This window comes from Papilio polytes, unplaced genomic scaffold, assembly GCF_000836215.1.
Source record: "Papilio polytes unplaced genomic scaffold, Ppol_1.0 DF824303.1, whole genome shotgun sequence".
Taxonomy (NCBI): domain Eukaryota; kingdom Metazoa; phylum Arthropoda; class Insecta; order Lepidoptera; family Papilionidae; genus Papilio; species Papilio polytes.
Window position 1 is genome coordinate 928007 of NW_013524901.1, and position 17578 is coordinate 945584.

General features: G+C 34.0%; 1 protein-coding gene across 2 annotated transcripts in view; it reads right to left on the reverse strand.

Moving 5' to 3' along the window:
* Window positions 1–429: 429 nt before the first annotated feature.
* Window positions 430–17578, reverse strand: part of LOC106102040 — an 83222-nt gene continuing 66073 nt past the window's right edge. For both annotated transcript variants that reach the window (XM_013281439.1, XM_013281450.1), the window contains 4 exons: window positions 4557–4635; window positions 4068–4236; window positions 1458–1820; window positions 430–1017 (listed from right to left, as the gene is read on the reverse strand). In XM_013281439.1, coding sequence (XP_013136893.1) covers window positions 690–1017; window positions 1458–1820; window positions 4068–4236; window positions 4557–4635 — 939 coding nt within the window. In that variant the 3' untranslated portion in view covers window positions 430–689. The remainder of the gene's footprint in view (window positions 1018–1457; window positions 1821–4067; window positions 4237–4556; window positions 4636–17578) is intronic.

The window sequence follows — 17578 nt, forward strand, 5'->3', positions numbered from 1 at the left end:
TCATGATTTCGTGATTGGAATATTAAAACGATGAGAAACAGCTAAAGCATTACTACATCAAATCACAATGTCAGAGACAATTTGTCAGTAAGACATTGAAATAATAAGTATAGAAATCAAAGCATAGAAAAGATAAATATATAGTAGGGTACAAAGACATTTAAGAAATATATAGACTTGGCATAGTAACCAACACTTTTTCACCGTAAACTTCTTTGAAAGGTACTGTTTGCGCGGGAGACGCTGGCAACACTTGCATACGTTAGAACCGAAAAATAACGGCGACGAAGTGATCGTACAACGCGCATACTTGTCTTATATCATTATAAACTCTGTAATATTGCCCAATAAAACATATAAAACAAACAGGTACTATGTTAATTGTCAAGTTTAGTGCCACCTTATGATTGCTTGACATGTTTTAAAACATTTTACAAAATTATAATAAGCTCTATCTTTTGTTTATTAAAACTAAACAGTCTCATAAACTAAAATTTTATTTAACGACACCTATTGACAGTTAAAGTCAATTATAACCTGTGGTTTTGAGGATTTGTCAATAGATAGCGTTAGTGGATATGAAATGTCAAGTGAAGTGTCAACTATGCTTCCTCTATATATTTTTTGAATCTCTTTGGGTAATAGAGGCTAGTTAAGTTCCGAAAAATGCCCTACTTTTTTCTATATAACTAGTTTAAGCCGCGCGCGGGTCTCGGCAGTACAATGGGACGCGGGATCATATCGAACTCTTCGACAATAGCCTTGGGGTGTAAAGCACTGATATTATTGTCGACAGTGTAAGTGCGCGAGTGCGTCGGCACTAGCACTTGTCTGACGTCATTGACGAGCCAATCGTCGTCGCGCAGCCGCCGACGTCGGACTTGTCTGTCGCGGAGGTGCCGCAGCCGCGCTAAATGCCCGTTCACCTGCTGCGGACTCAGCCCCGTGCGACCCGACCGCAGCAGCTCAGAGTTGTACCGGAACGACGCCTCGGGGTCGTGACGGTTCCATTTGTAACTGGAATTTCAAATTTGTTTTATAGAGATTTGTCTTAAGTAATAAACGTTTTTTTAAAGCAGTCTTCTTTTTTGTGACAGCTCTCTCTACATCATACTAAGTTAGTAATGGCTATCCCTTTTTTTTATACTTCCACCCCTGACTTTCTAATCGTCAGAGACTTTTTCTTTCTTTTAATTAATTTTTACAATGTTTTAAAGTTGCAATATCTAATGGCTATCCCTTTGATTTAGTTCTGGTTAGCAGACTTCACACATATCTCCAAATATTTGCATAGATATGTGTGAAATTCAAAATCAAAACCCTATTGTTACAACACGGGTTTCGAACCCAGGACCTGTAGATTACAACCTCTAAGCCCTCGATGCTGTATACTACATTGTTTCGTATATTTAACATGAAAGAGCGTAAACAATCGCAAGTACGAAGTTTTGCCTTACCCAGGGAAGGGTCTGGTGAGCCGCCTGCGGGCGTTGGGTCTAGATCTCTTCTTCAGCTCGTTGGGTCTAAGGTCGTAAGGTTTCGGGTGGTTTCGTATCGGATTCGGTTCGCGTCTGTTGGCTCGCGGCCCGTACAGCGCGGGACGGAGGTCGAAGGCTTTAGGGTTGTCGACTGGGTTGGTGGTGACGTCATTGGTGCGGGGGTCGTCGACCTCGCGGCTGACGCTGGGGGCGGTGATCTCGTTGATCTTGCCCATACGCTGCCAGCGTCGTCGCAGGTCTTTCAGCTTTGTCTTCGGCACCTTACGTAGTTTAGTTTGGCAAATGTATTGCCTCGACTCTATGCAGCTGCGCGGAGCCCATCTGAAAATGTTATTTATAGGGTAATTATTACATGTTTTAGGTTAAAATCAGTTAGAAAAAAAAAAGAAAAAATCATATTATTGTATTTAAAACATATTGTCAGTGTAATTGTTTTACATATTTTTATTAAAATATCTCTATAAAACCTTATTTTATTTTTAAAGCTTTTATACTGTACAATGTTTTGTGGATTTGTATACTACGAGAAAAACGAATAGTAATAGAGTCAATTTTTATGACGAAATGTGCATACGAATGTCAATGAGATCGTTATCAGCTATGTCTAGTCACGGCTGTTGGTTGGGCTCTACATACGTGTGAATTAAAAGTCAATTCGCTTGACTTCAACATCAATTTATATTCATACGGCTATGATTGCTCTCACGACGTCCTGCCAATTGATCCTTTTGCCTTGAACTATATCGTAATTATTCATGCTACTATTAAGTAATCTTTGATTACTAAACAATAATACTAAATTTGATATCTTTTCAAAATACAGCTAATTATTTATTATTTTAGACTAGTGTAAGCCACAAACCGTATCCTCAAATAACATTTGTTTATACATATTATGTTTTTATGGCGTACGCGTATATTATAGTATAGTGTTTGAATATTCTTAGTTGAATTTTGCTCTTAAATATGTGTAAATAACCCCGAAATAAATTTCCCAATCATACATTGCCATCTGCGAGCTGCGAGGACATAGGGTCGGCTGAGCAATGGGGCGACATAATCCGACTCTGTGGCCGCGGCTCGTAAAACTCAATGCCGATTCCTGGTATTGATTTTTGTTTAAACATAATCGCTTTAGCAAATCGTTTGGTATAAATTCGGTAATTATACAAGGCATAAGCGGTAGCGTTTTGGTAATACAAAAATATTAACTGTTGAATATACAACTATTGGTACCAAATTAATGACTTCTTATAATTGAAATAAAAATGCAAGGAGAGACATGATAAATAAAATCTATGTCATGCTAGGACTATTGCCAGATAACTATTTAGCTTCTTAAATTAAAAACATTACATAAATAAATATGCGAATTCCGCTGTCGCTTATGACTGGTATTCTTTGCAGCCATTTTACAGAATGAATTATAGAACAAATTCCGAAGTTTAGGGCGCGTGGCTCAGTCCGCTACAATGACCCTCGCTTCCCCGACACGCTTTTGTCACGAACTTGACATTTGTTACGTTAATTCAATGCCCATACTTTATTAGTGGAGGGTTGTGGTAAAACTTTTGCAATAACTGCCCTTAATTGCATGCTCTGATAACGTGATATATTTTGCTTTTAGATACTTATGGTTCAGAGATAAATATCTTAATGGAGAATCGTGCTGTAATAATCACTAGTAAAAGAGTAATATCGCCATTTTGCTATTGCGAGAGTTAGTAAGAAAATTATTTAGCTTTGAGATTGATCCTTATCGTCTTGGATATTAGAAGAGAACCAAACATTCCCTCTAAAGGAATATTTATTTATAAACTTAGTTTTAATTAGTCACCAGTTATTTTAATTACATTTTTAATTACATTTAAATCTTTCTTTAAATACGAAATATAAAAACGTAAGCTCTTTTTCTACTTAAAACTTTCTTGATCTAGTCTTAAACATTTCGATTTCAAGTTTTAAATAAGTACCAACAAGTCGCAACTAACTAATTCCACGTCTTATTTCTTCCGAGAGCTACTCCTAGTTAAACTTCCGAGCTCTGAGCTCTACAGACAATTGTTTGTCGAGTTGCGCATTTTTCTTAACTTCTACAAGCTAACTGGGATCAAAAGAAAACGTAGTTCGTAGTAGTTCTTAGTTTAGTAGATTGCTGGATTTATTGTAAACGAAGAATACATTTCCATTTTATTGTATTCTGTAGTTTTTTTACTTTAGAAAGACAATGCATTACTGAAATATCGTAATTTAAAAATACTTCAACTCAAGAATAATTTTAATTTAAATTTGACGGTGGAGGAGACGCAAAGGAAGAGGAAATATTCTATTTTATGAATCTTCCTCTTCGTGTTTTAAGAGTAGGCAATGCATTTATAATTGCGGATATATATGGGTTGCGATCGCTTCGCTTTCTCGGCGAATTCAGGTGGCCGCTCTCACTTTTGCCAACTTAAAAAAAAACCAACAGCATGCTTAAGTGGTTAAACACACATATTGTATGGAATATTAACAGATAATTGAGGTAACTTTAAAGTTTAATGAATGACTCTATATTGAAGGAGTTACCTGTAGAGAAGTTCGGGCATCATGGCGATGCAGTTCCACCTCAGTTCCTCGGGGGAGAGGCGCTTCATCTTGGAAAATGACTGGTAGTGCATGCGCCGTAGTTCGCCGCCCCACTTCCAAGCGCGCGCGCCGTAGTCGTAGATACCGCCGATCCAACGGCTCGCTTTCTCTGATAAGTATTACATCAATATACACATTGAAATGACAAGATGTTATAAAATTATAACTTTACTAGCTTACATCCGCGACTCCGTCCGCGCGGAAATAAAAAAAAACAAAAGTAGCCTATGTGTTCTTCCAGACTATCGTCTACATTTATGTAAAATTTCATCGAGATCCGTTCTGCAGTTTAGGATACAAAATTTAACAAACATCCATCTTATCTTTCGCATTGATAATATTAATAAGAAGGCCGAGGTAGATGGCGCTAGTAGCGCTAACGCTAACTGGAGATGGCAAAGTTTATGGTTAAAAAAATCTTATACTAACCAACGTCATGTTTGTTGAGATAGGTGCGGAGATTCCTGTCCTCCCAGCGGGCTGGCACCGACAGGTTGCTCTCACGGTCCTGAAGAAAAAATTATTAGTTTATTTTAAACTTTGTTATTTCATTTCACATCATACATTTGTAAATAGTTACTCGAATACTGATTTCTGTTACTCTTTTAAGTTTGTGGGTACTTAAAAAAACGAATATTATCAGTTGTTCCGAAGACTTTTCTGATGTCATATTATCTTAAAACTGCCTAGAACGATAATCTAACAGATTACCTTATAAATAACTCAGTTGTGATTTAAAAAATGTTGTTTTTCTGATAGCGAGTGATGTGCGAGCCTTGGTGCGTCAAAATGTTTGATCTCGGTGACCGATGGAGTGACATCGCGACCCACATTTTTGATATTTTTATTTATTTACCGCTGATTTAAATACAACTATGAGTAATTTAGAAGTTATTCGGTCAGATTGTAAAAATATATTTTACGCATTATGACTTCATAATGAGTAAAATTTATTTTTGTGCCGGATATATGACATTTCAAGAGTAAATTGCTTTTTTATTAATTCTGATAATAACTGTCCTTGAAATAGTGTATCAGGAGTTTTAATTTGTATATTTTTTTATTTCACAGAGGTTTCGTAATAAGCAAAATTTTTTTTTCGACATTATAATTTAAATACTTAATTACAAACTCTTACAACAACCAACAACAGTTGAAATTAATGTTCACGTGTGTCCTAATAAAAATGAAAAATAATTTTACTCGACCTAAAATAAAGTTCATTATAACAGCCGGTCTGTTCCGAGAACTATAAGATTGAATTCTCAGTGTCGAGGCTAGATGAGAATGGACGGGTATATAGAGCTTCAAAGATTATGGGGGCTCGTTGCGAATGGGGCCCACTTCTGGTTGAGCTAAGCGCGTGCATTATAGTGGGTCATGCGCAGATTCGAGCCGTAATAAAGTTTGAGTGGTATTATACTGTTCCTTGGAAACTGCAAATGTTACCATAAGCGTTAAGGACAATTGGTAATGAACGCTGGGTTGATGACGTCACTGTTCCAATCTCTAGGTGTATAGATTGTTGTTTATAATGCAGCTATGTGACGATGAATGGCCTGAAGTGGTTGTTTATGATAATAATACGTTGTTGTAGTAATCCTTGAAGTTATTTATTGATAATTTAAGAAATTATTGTTGTGTGACTGTTAATAATGTTTACCATTTATCTTTAGTTTGTTGTTGTAAGTTCAATATACAGACATACTATGTTATAAACTCCAATTGTTCTTAATTAACTTATTACTAAATTATAAATGACTAATTGACACTTAATTGTATAGCTAAAGAGCCCGCTATACACCTTGAGTTTTAACTGAACAGTCGGACTGTACGAATAAAATTTACGTGTAAAGAAAAAAATTAAATGTCATTTAAACTGCACAATTTTCAATTTTGTCTACAATTGTTGTACAATTCACCGCTTAGGTAAAACTGTGCAGTTAAAACTGACAGTGTGTAGAGCGCGTAATTAAATAAAAACAGGAAAATAAGAATATTTATTACTATGAGGCTTTATGTTACATCACTATTTCAAAACTGATGATTTACTTCCAGCTAAAAATAAGAAATCGCGTATCTAAAACATTGCGATGTCTAGACAAAATATTGCCGTTAAACATTGCTCCAGTCCTAACATCCGAACGTGGACCATAAATTTTTCTCTTTCAACAATGCTTTATTGTTCTAGAGTTTAGTTTTCTGGCGCCTGTTAAATATTGACAATACGTTATTGCTTCGTAGCCATAATAATTACAACATGTTATGTGTTAAAAAGCTTGTTTTAAATAATTTTTGACGTTTTACGGAATGACATAATTTTAGATACAGATTTAATTTATAATAGTTCAGACAGAATTGTTATATCTTATTTTTCTCTTGGTGTAACAATGGATTTATTTAAATGGTGAATTTATATCATTGGTTAGATACAATTTCCAACGGAAAATTAAGCTGTAAAGAATGCCGTGTAAGTAATATTTGAATTCACTAACAACCTTTTTATTGTAAACTTGCTTAGATTTATATTAGTGTTCTAAAAAAAAAAAAAACTAGCACTAAGACGGAAGAACCCTGGCTCCTACAAGACGGGCCTAGAGCCTAGTGTAGGAACCAGGCGATCGACCACAAATGTATTAAAAGAAATTTTGTAACTTTATAAATAAATCTTTTAAATCTTAAAAAAAAAAAAAAAAAAAAAAAAAAAAAAAAAAAAAAAAAAAAAAAAAAAATTCCGAAAGATGATACATTTCTAATAACGAAAATCGCATGTTTTTTTGCCTCTCTGTCTGTCCGAGAGCCGCCTTTGTTCCGGGTAATCTCCGAAACAGCTGGACAGATTTCGATCGGACTTTCACTGAAGGGTAGTTGACATAGACAGGCATATTATAGGCTATTTTTTATCCTAATATTGCGTGGACAAAGTCACGGGCAACAGCTAGTAATTAAATTAAAAACTGTTGCCCAATGCTGTACATCAGTTAGCTTGGCTGTCTTATCATAAAACAAACACGGGCGTTATTTTATCGTGTTATAAAACTTTAAATAACTGGGCCATAAACCCAGTTACGGTGGTCTCGTTGCATTCTGCGTGTAACGAGTCACCTGACACGTCATAATGCAGTCACGAACTGGTGTAGATACGTTGATCTATGAATATAAAATTAAACGAGTCAAAACTATCGTAAATGTAATGTTTTATAGTAAAAATAGATTGCACCACACATTTCTACTAACATCATGAAATACAAATGGTAATTTCAAACCAAAATTAAGTCATAGAAAAACATTTGAAATCTCATGTACGTAATTACGTATAAAGTAATGTTTATTATGAATATTATTTAGTAGACTTTAACCGCTAATAGTATGTGGCTAAGGAAAGCCCTAAGCGAGTATTTCAGTAACAATTAAACAACTGAAAGTGACGTTTCGATAATAAAAAAGCAACCTAACCTATATACATTTTCATCCATTTCTATTTTCAACGTTACACGTAGAACATAAATATCCGATGTCGAACTATCAATAACTACGGACCAAATAAATAGTGCGTAGGCCTTGTCAGTTACGTATAATCAGTAACCGGATGACTGTGAATTTTATGTCAGTAGCCGTGTGCGGTAACGTGAATATGACGATATCGTCAACTTGGGCGGCTGAAACATAGCCGAGATATTTATGAAGCTTGTTTACGTAAATACATGTTTTTCCTTTCATTTGACATCGAATGATAAATTATATTTTTTCGATAAATTGTATGCTCGTTCTTCCTAGTATACGTAAAATATTATTGTACTTTTGAATATGTAATTTGTAAATATAATATGACTCATCTTATTTAATTTATAAATTAATGAAAATTGAATATTGAGTGCGTCTAACCTAATTTTTAAATAAAGTTTCTGCTTTTTTTTTTATTTACTCGTATAAGCAGTGATTCGTTTGACTGCATGTTTAAATTTAGTATATGTTCACTTGACGTTACATACGATACGATTGTTTTACGTTAGTCTGATGAAAATCACGGTTAAATTTATCATTAACCTTCGTTGTTATGATTCATGAAACAAAACAGAATTAACGAATCAAGACTAGTGAAATATGAAGTAAAACTGCTGTGTTGGTAGCAACATATTAAAATCTACACTAATATTATAAAGAGGAAAGATTTGTATTCATGTATAACTCAATTGAAATAACTCAAAAAGAGCTGGCCGATTTCAAAAAATCTTTCACTATTAAAAAACTACGTCATCTGTGAGTAACGAAGGCTACAATTTTAATAATTTTTAAATTCACGCGGGCGAGGACATCAGCAATTGCCTAGTGTGATATAATAGACTAAACCACAAAGTGAAGGTTGTGCCATTGATAAAGGTATACTTGATTTAATAAACAAATTTAGTTTAAAGCCACTTTAACAACGATCTTACTGATTTTCTTTTAGCACAATAGTGGCCTCTATCCTTCGACATAATTGGAAAGGCGGCGAGGGCGGGCGGAATTCAATACATGATATTGAACAAAAAATATTTAAGTGTTAAAAAGAACCGCAAAACATAAACATTAGCATTCTGGAGCAGTCAAAACTAGAGGTCATCGCTGTTACAAGATTAAAGAGAACAGTAACTCTATGACGGCGTACACCTGTGCACAACCGCACCGACAACGGGTATTTCTGAACGTAAACACTTCGCGGTCTAGACGCACTCGGCTAGAAATTGTGCAGAGCTTAATGCCACTCAATGTTAGTGCTTGTACTGATCTAGATACCATAGAGATTTTAAGTACATTTTTACCGGAATAGACGAGCGTTACAAGGAAGAGATACAAATAAGCGATTAAAGCATTAAAAAACAAAACTGGGAACACGGTAAATATTCACTGCGGAGATCGTAAAGTTAACGTAATGTTTGCAAAAGTCGATTACATTGTTGATAAATATATCTCGTCAATTAAAACAAACAATTCCAAATATAATCCGTAATCCGCTTATATTCGTTATAGCATTGTTGGTTTTGAAATATTTTCACGGACACGTTCACATGCAGCGGCTGCATTTGAGAGCTAAAATAAAGTGTTACCGCGCACTCGTTAATAACTGTTCGGCCCAAACACATCATCTGGCCGTGCGCAAAAATTCAATACATTTCAAATAGTAAAAACAATATTGTATGCACTGAAATGCGAATTTATTTACGCTATTTTCCACGTAACGCAAATTGGTTGGAAAGCTTCAAATTGTTACACGAAATAGTAACATACATGTATCATGGATTTGTAAATCTTCATTTTATCGTTTCTTTTTTATTATTTTTTTCTTTTATCTTTTAGGTTACATATAAATTTAAAATTAATTACACTTAAACAGTTCAAACTACACTCTCAGGATTTGTAACTTTGATTATAAATAAGTTAAATTGCCTCTATCTCAGGAGCTGTGTGCAGATTTGCTTACACTTCTCCTTTCCCTTCCATGTATACACCGTGTCCCTCCCTCGGTTGTGTCATAAGGCCATCAGCAAAGCTTAGGCGCACTAGTAATAAAAGGTGTTTGCTTCCTTTTGTATGTGTAAAATGAGGAGTTGGTATAAAAATAGAGATATTAAAAGACCGTGAACATTGGCACAAAGTGAAACAGATGTTGCTGTAAATATTCAATTGTAATTGTAAGAATACGCTTTACATTCTACGAATACGTTTGATTCATTGTCGTATACGCCCTTGGCCCACAATAGCTATATATACCATTCTTATTTCACATCAAACTTTTACGAGAATATTTTTGCGAAGCACTCCGCATGTTTTATGAAAGAATATTCTACGAAATTTGTTTTTAAATGTGTAAACGATGTGCGAAATGTTATACAAGGTATTTTTTACGAAACGGCCGTACTTGTTGATAGGTTAAATTTGTTAGTAATAAAATAATATATTGGTTAATAAATGTTATGAAAATTGACAAATTTTGCAAATTACATGCATGATTTTTTATAATTAATCGTTTTGATTTTCTAACATTTTTCACCGAAGATTCCTTCTTAAAAGATATCCACAACATTTTTACATAAGAAAATTTATAGCCGAATTAAGCCATTATTGTGATAGAGTTGGTTATTAATGTCAAAGAGATGGTTCAACGATTTAATTTGGAATAGCTTTATTGTGACAAGCAATTAATAAAAGTTGTTTTTACAGTTCAGTAGATTAGGTCAATATTTTTAGCTTTTGATATGGGTTAAAGAAAAATAGACCAAGTTCACTCTTTGGTGCAAACTTTCAGTAACTGATTTACGAATCCACTCTTTAGTCATGCGTCATCTGGAATTCATATTTCACAATACGAAGAAAAAAGTTACTTATGTATTTTGTACTGTTTTAGATTTTAATGAGATATTTCAATCTCTAAACTATCATACTATCTATGTACATATATGCGATACATCAAATGTTTTGATATTTGGATGAATGGATGTTTGTTAAAGTTTGTAGCCTAAACAGCTTAACGGATTTGATTAAATTTGGTATATATGTCATATATGTCATGATAGTCTGAAAGAACACATAAGCTACTCACTTTTGTTTTTTTCTTAATATCACACGGACGGAGTCACGGGAAAAAGCTAGTATGGCATTATATTTTTAGGTGACATTTATAAAAATGAAATAGTTTATTTCTTGTTAAACATCCAATCGGGAGTCGAATACTGCTTCTTCGTGAGAGCTACTGTAACTAAGCTATGACGCCACTTCAATATGGGATTATGATGTGACATGTTTAGTATTTAGTATTGTTAATGTGCATTCCTCGTCGCAGACAGCGGCAATTAATCGCGGAACTAGTTCCAGAAATCCGCCAAGATTCGTAATGTTGGCGCTTATCCAGTATATGTACGATAGTTATGTACTTCGCGGCTCTGTTACACTTCAATTTAATTTAGAAATATTTACATGCTCATGTTTCTGTCGAAGTTATTTCTTGTCGATCACGAGACGTAAGTAATACATGCGTAATACATAAGTAGACTTCTATGAATGGCATTTTATGCTGTTCAGTTGATTCTTTTAGATTTGTTTAAATGTTTTTACATAACCTTGAAACTTCATGTAGAAATTTTAATCCTATAATTTGTTACGCGCTAAGGAAATGTATAATCTACATTCACTTTAAGATGTGAAATCTTATTAGCAACGTAATGAAATTAAACATTTTTTTAGGTCTTTAACGTGCTTTTTATGTAAGATTCAGGGATTTTTTATGTATCCGGTGTTTGTTCTTCCATCACCTACACGACTGGTGATAAAAGCGTTTATATTCAAACAAAACGTTAATATCTAACGTTTTGTTTACGTTTATCTCTCATTAGTGTGAGCGTGGGAATCTGAATAATTTAGTTTAATCTTCGCAATGAGCTCAAAGTTTTCTTGCCAAGTGGGTTATGGAGGCGAAAAGATTTAAAATAGCGTTAATTCAGTAGATTAAGTAAGTAAAATGCGTAATCATTTTACTTTTTCTTATTAATATTTATAATAGTTTACTCGCTTTACAATCACTGCTACCACACTTGAGTATACATAGCGATTAAATATCAAAGCATCAATGAATGGATAGTCCTTTATCAGTGGCCTAGACCTCGTATCGCCGTCTATTAGTTCGTGAGATACGAAGCATTTAACTAATAGTATTTGTTGGCGGTAAATTGTTCTCGTTGAGATGCGATGGCGTCACTACCGGCGCCGCGCAGACGCTAGTCTAATAGGCGCTGAGTTAACTTCGGTTTTAGCAAACTATGAAGATCATAGATTAAAAAAATATGATCTAAGGAAATTTAAAACCAAACATTACAATTATTGATATTCAGTTGTGAGAATACTTGGTTTATTATGTACAAAATGATAAGTCGTCGTTACAGGGAAACTTAGTTAAAATAGCAAAATTACGTGAACGTTGCCCCGGGCGTATAGTCGTGACATTTTGTGATACATTCACACTGACATTTGCATTTATTGTGACATCGAAGCCCACCGAAGACCCTAGCTCTTATTGAGTAATACGAGTAATACAGTTGTAATTTTATAGTTAGCATTTGCCTGCGACATCTCTGTGTGGAATTAAAAGTAAAACTTAGAAAGTAGGATACATGTAGTTTCAGGCCGCTTTGCGGACGCGTAATAACAGATCCATTCATCTAACATTTGGCGTTTTTGGTGCACATGTATTAATAACCTTTGAAGAAACATATGTTAGCAAAGATTGAAGGCATTTAGAGTTTGCAGTTACTAAACTCAGACAAGAGGAAAATTATTCAGATCAGAAATACACAATACATTGCTTTTCAAACTGGAAAGTTTCTGTTATTCCCCGTAACATATACGGCACCAGAGCACATATAAACCGTTGGAAAAAACCTTGTTTTTGTTTACATAATGTATATAAATATTTAGTATTGACAATAAATCAACATTCCTTAATTAATAGTGGCGTTGCATACCAAATTACTGATCACGTTCATTCCATGTTAATTTTACGTTCATTGTAATTATATCCCAATGTTGAATAAGCTTTGCTAAACCCTTCTGAGATTAACTATTAATTTTGTAGTTAAATGTTATGCTTTATTTTAAATTTTAAAGCTTTCATGGACATAATCCGTTTAGTCTAGAAAAGTAACTAATTGGTTTTCCTGCATAAAACATTTTGACCGCTTCCTTTGTGCTTGTAATTCAAAGAGAATAATTATTCTTCGTTAAAATACGAGTTGATTTTTCATTGCAACCTCAAGACCTAGATATACGTCTAGTGTTCTAGTGTTCTTCAAACGAATTTTGTTTACGATACAGGGTGATGAAAAATTGTTGTTTGGGTTAGCTTTTCTATTTTTATCATTGTAACGCTTACAAACTCCATCATGTAGACCTTCACACAATTGTCTAGTTTATTTTTTTATATACAGAAATGGCAAATGACTGGCCATAAACATTTAATTTAAATAGAAGTTAACTCTTACTTAGGGAGGATTAGTTAAGGTTTTTATTAGATGTGGTTTAATTAAATAAAATAAGGCTTGTAATAAGGTTGCAAAAAATAAACTGTTAACCATAGAAATATTTGTATATATATTTGATTAACGCAAAAAAACTGGCTGATTTTAAAAATTCCTTCACCATTCGAAAGGTAATTCATCCATTAGTAACATAGGCTATATTTCGTATTATTTTTTAATTTCACGCAGCGAAGTCGCGAGCAACACCTAGTGTTTAATAAAGGAGATTTGGCAAAAATGCTCACTGGGCTCTAATCATTACATAAAATTGTTGACGTATGTTTAATCAAAAAGGTATTTCAAACACTATCTAATTTTATTACAGTAAAGCCTACAGTGTGAAACTATTCTTAGTTGGGATTGACTGTTTGGAATCGGAAGAAATCCAACTAAGTTACGTTTTGTTATGTCATTGTAAACAGACGAGGTCGGAACCGCCAATTAAGCAAGTTAAACAGTATCATTACGAGATGATTGGCAGCCGACTAATGACATTATAATGAGCGGCGCGCGGTACACTGCTGTTAGTGTTAATTAATCACCACTTAACTGCTATCTGACTTTTGTAATTCCGTTCCGGATGGAAACATACCTATTAAAGGAATCTGAACGGTTCATTAGTTTGAATGTTTTGGCCATTCTAATTGGCTTTCATTTACGTATACTGGGATTCAAGATTATTGTTTGAGTGTTACGGCAATGGGAATGCACTTTTAGATACAGTAACTCATTAAATTTATTAACAAATCTGTTTTTATAATCGTGTATTAAATTGGATAATTAATTCAGAGTCAAGTAAGGTCACTTACAACATGTACATACCTACAGAAATTGTATAATGTTGCTGCCATTTTGAAATTGTAATTTATTTAATTTAATTTAAATATATTTTTTTTTTATAGTAGACCTAGAAAGAGATGGATGGATTGTGTAAAAGGTGACATGATCAAAAAGGGAGTGATGACTGAGATGACGTATGATAAAGTTATGTGGAGGACAAAAACCTGTTGCGCCGACTCTACGGGAGTAGGATAAGGAGATGATGATGATGATGATTTTTCTAGTATTCAATTTTAGTTTTAAAAGATTACAGATATAAAAATATAATATTATCTACTAATAAATTTTCTTTTCATTTCATTTTTGTGTAGATGGTACATAAATACAGGATTCAAAAGCTTAGAGAAAAAAAATAATTCCGATTACTAAATTGTTAGCTTCATAACATGTTTTGAAAAATTGAATATAAAGATTAAATTAAATATAAAGCGGTGAGCTGAAGGGGAAAAGCTATTTCTACTTTTAATTTAGGTAATATTACTTGAAGTTTATTGGCTTGCATTAGAACGGCCTTGGTAAGTTAATAAGGGCAATGTAGACGCTTGGAGACTTGGAGAGACGGCCACAGATGCTTTCTATCGAGTCACATCTGCAAGAATTTATCACTGAGTATTATGACTTGTCATCATTAATTAGTACATTAAATTAGACTAATTATTAAAGCAAGTGAAATAGTGAGAGTAGACATTCGTTTATTGGAATGTAATAAAATATTTAAATTAGATTACTGCTACAAATGTAATACGAACAGCCTGCATTTCACAACAAAATCCAGTTAACGTCACGAGAAAAAGATACCGTAAAAGGTGTTACGTATCAATTTGTCTCTGTACCAAGAAAAGATAAGAGTTATTTAAATATACTATCAGATGCAGTGTAGTGGTGGACTTATAGAGATATCGATAGGCGTCGATACGCGCTGCGGCGCCCGGCGCGCGACGTAATCGATATCCGATGCGCACGCGGCTGTCATTGGCAATGTAATCGAAAATCGAGATCAAGATCACGGCCGCGCTACTGGCACATTGCGTAACAGCTGCAAGTTCCAAGCGGAAAGCGGGGCAACTGTGCTCTACTATGTGTATAGGAAGTACTAAGGACAACTTTATTTATATTGCTTTGACTACAATATTATTTAAATATAGCTGTTGCTCGCGACTTCGCCTGCGCAAAGTAAAAAAATAAAATTACGGTGAACGAAGTTTTTGAGTTATTTCAATACATGCAAAAATACGAACCTTTTCTCTTTAAAATATTAGTATAGTTAACAAAATAGTGTAATGTATATTCTGTCGTAATAAAAATGTTTATTTATTATTGTATTGACAGTCGGGTTTTTTTAATGAGAGCTTATTAATTACTGTAGTGCAAATAACCTGCGTATATTTTATAACTTTTTTTTTTCGAAGGGGAATGCGTTACGCATACTCCATGCCTCTGGGCAGACACGTGAGTTATGTGGGACTCTCCCCCCATAGTGGGGGGCATACCTCACTAAACCCCTTCGTTCCCTCCTGGCTATTGTGTGGGACGCCACGGGATCGCTTGCGCTTGCCACCGCGACGCATATTTTATAACTTACGCCAAGCTACTTTATGTCAATTAGAAATCGTTAAAACGAATTCTCAACGAGTAGAAACAATTTTTTCTAAGTAAGAAGGTACAATTGTAAGCAAACAAGTCAGTTGTGGGTACCGCGTATTTGTAGAGTTGTGTAACAAGGCCTGACTGAGGGCCTCCTTATACAGTTGTGATCAAAGCATTTCGTTACGAGTGTTTGGTAAATACTTTTATTGAATTGTAAACGTGGCACCGTTTTTTCAATTGACGTTACGTCAGTTAATTCAGATGAGTATTTTAATCACCATGGTAAAGTTTTTGACACAGGGAATCATTAGTTACGTTAACGTTATTAAGTGTTTCATTTCACTTTATTGCAAGATCAGTTGGAATTTACATTTATGTTATTATCATATCTCTATCTTTCTGACGAGATTTATTTCAATGTAATATTTTTATGTAAACAATATTCTTTTGTTTCAGAGCGTTATTGAATTAGTAGAATCATTTCGCTTACGATGTTCTTAATATACTTTATACATTTATTTTTAGATAGAATTCAACAGTACATCACTACAGATTACATAACTGACTATAATATGAATAATTTAGCAGTGATATCAGAAAATCTTTCGTTTTTTTAGAATTGCAATACAAAATGGGAAAACGATTTTTGTACAATATTAGTGATTTGTTATTTTTATTAAAATTGATATGTTAATACGGTAAAAAAAATATTTATTCTCGCATATCAATCGGCTTCAAGTCGTGTACTAAGATTGTATTACTAAATATTTTATGTGTTGTACGTGGTGGAACGCGGAATTTATTTTGCAATGTTGTTTTTTATTACTTGGAGTTTCCTCATGTGTATGAAGAATTACCGTGAAAATAGATATTTTTTCATGTAACAATAAAATAAAGTTTCTTATACGATTCTTAACTATTACATTGGAAATATATTGGAACTTAAAGTTTCTTGTTGCAAAAGTTTGTAGAAGTTGCATCGTTATTATAAAAATAAAACGTAGCCGTAGACAAATGAACTAAGCATTCTCTAGTATTAGCTTAGTTGGAATTACAAGATGATCCGCCCCCCAATCGCATGTGATATATGTTTCCTAAAATGGAGATAGCAATTAAGTTTATTAATATGTCTTGTTCAGCAACTAATGCACCTTCTGTGTAGCACTGAATGATTTATAAGCTAAATTAATGATCCGTAACTCAGAGTTCAACGTTCCATTTCAATTGAATTAGATAATTTGTAGTTTTCATTGTTGATTATTTTAATATTACATTGAATCAGCGATTTACAATTATTATAGCGCGAATACGAAATTTCACACTTGAATATTAGTATAACAATTTTTTTTCTATAAAGATTTCTCTTATATGTTTTTTATTTATCTGTGGTACAATCTTCTTGTCACGAAAAGGTCCAAGAAGGCGTTTACAAATGACGTTCGATATCTCTAGTTATCGGTTTTATGCGTGATTATAAATTCAAATAGGCTTGTCATTTAATGAACTATAAAGCACTGTGAGCACACATACGACGCTATGCGGCCAACTGGGTCAGCAGATTCTAACTATTTTGTACTCGTAGCGATCAGCTGTGGTATTCGCAGATGACGAGAGTGGCGTGCCAATGTCATCGCCCTTTTCTCACTGCTGGCACTCAGAGTGGGATTTCTTAGAACTTTCTTTTGGCTCAAGTAATGAGATATCAACGTTTAAGATATATGGAAGACTTATTGAACTATTTTTCTGTCGACAGAACGCTAAAATGAGATGACTGTCATTTCAATTGGCGAAAAGGGAACAAAGTGCAGCAACGCTTCTGTATTTCCTCTGCTATTGCGGATGGCCATGGGCGATGTTCTTGCCGATCGCTTGCCCTATTCCATTGTAAATAAAAAAAACAAAACCGACTTCCAAACAAAATACACGAAAAACAAAACAAAATGCACTAAAAACAAAACAAAATACACCAAAAACAAA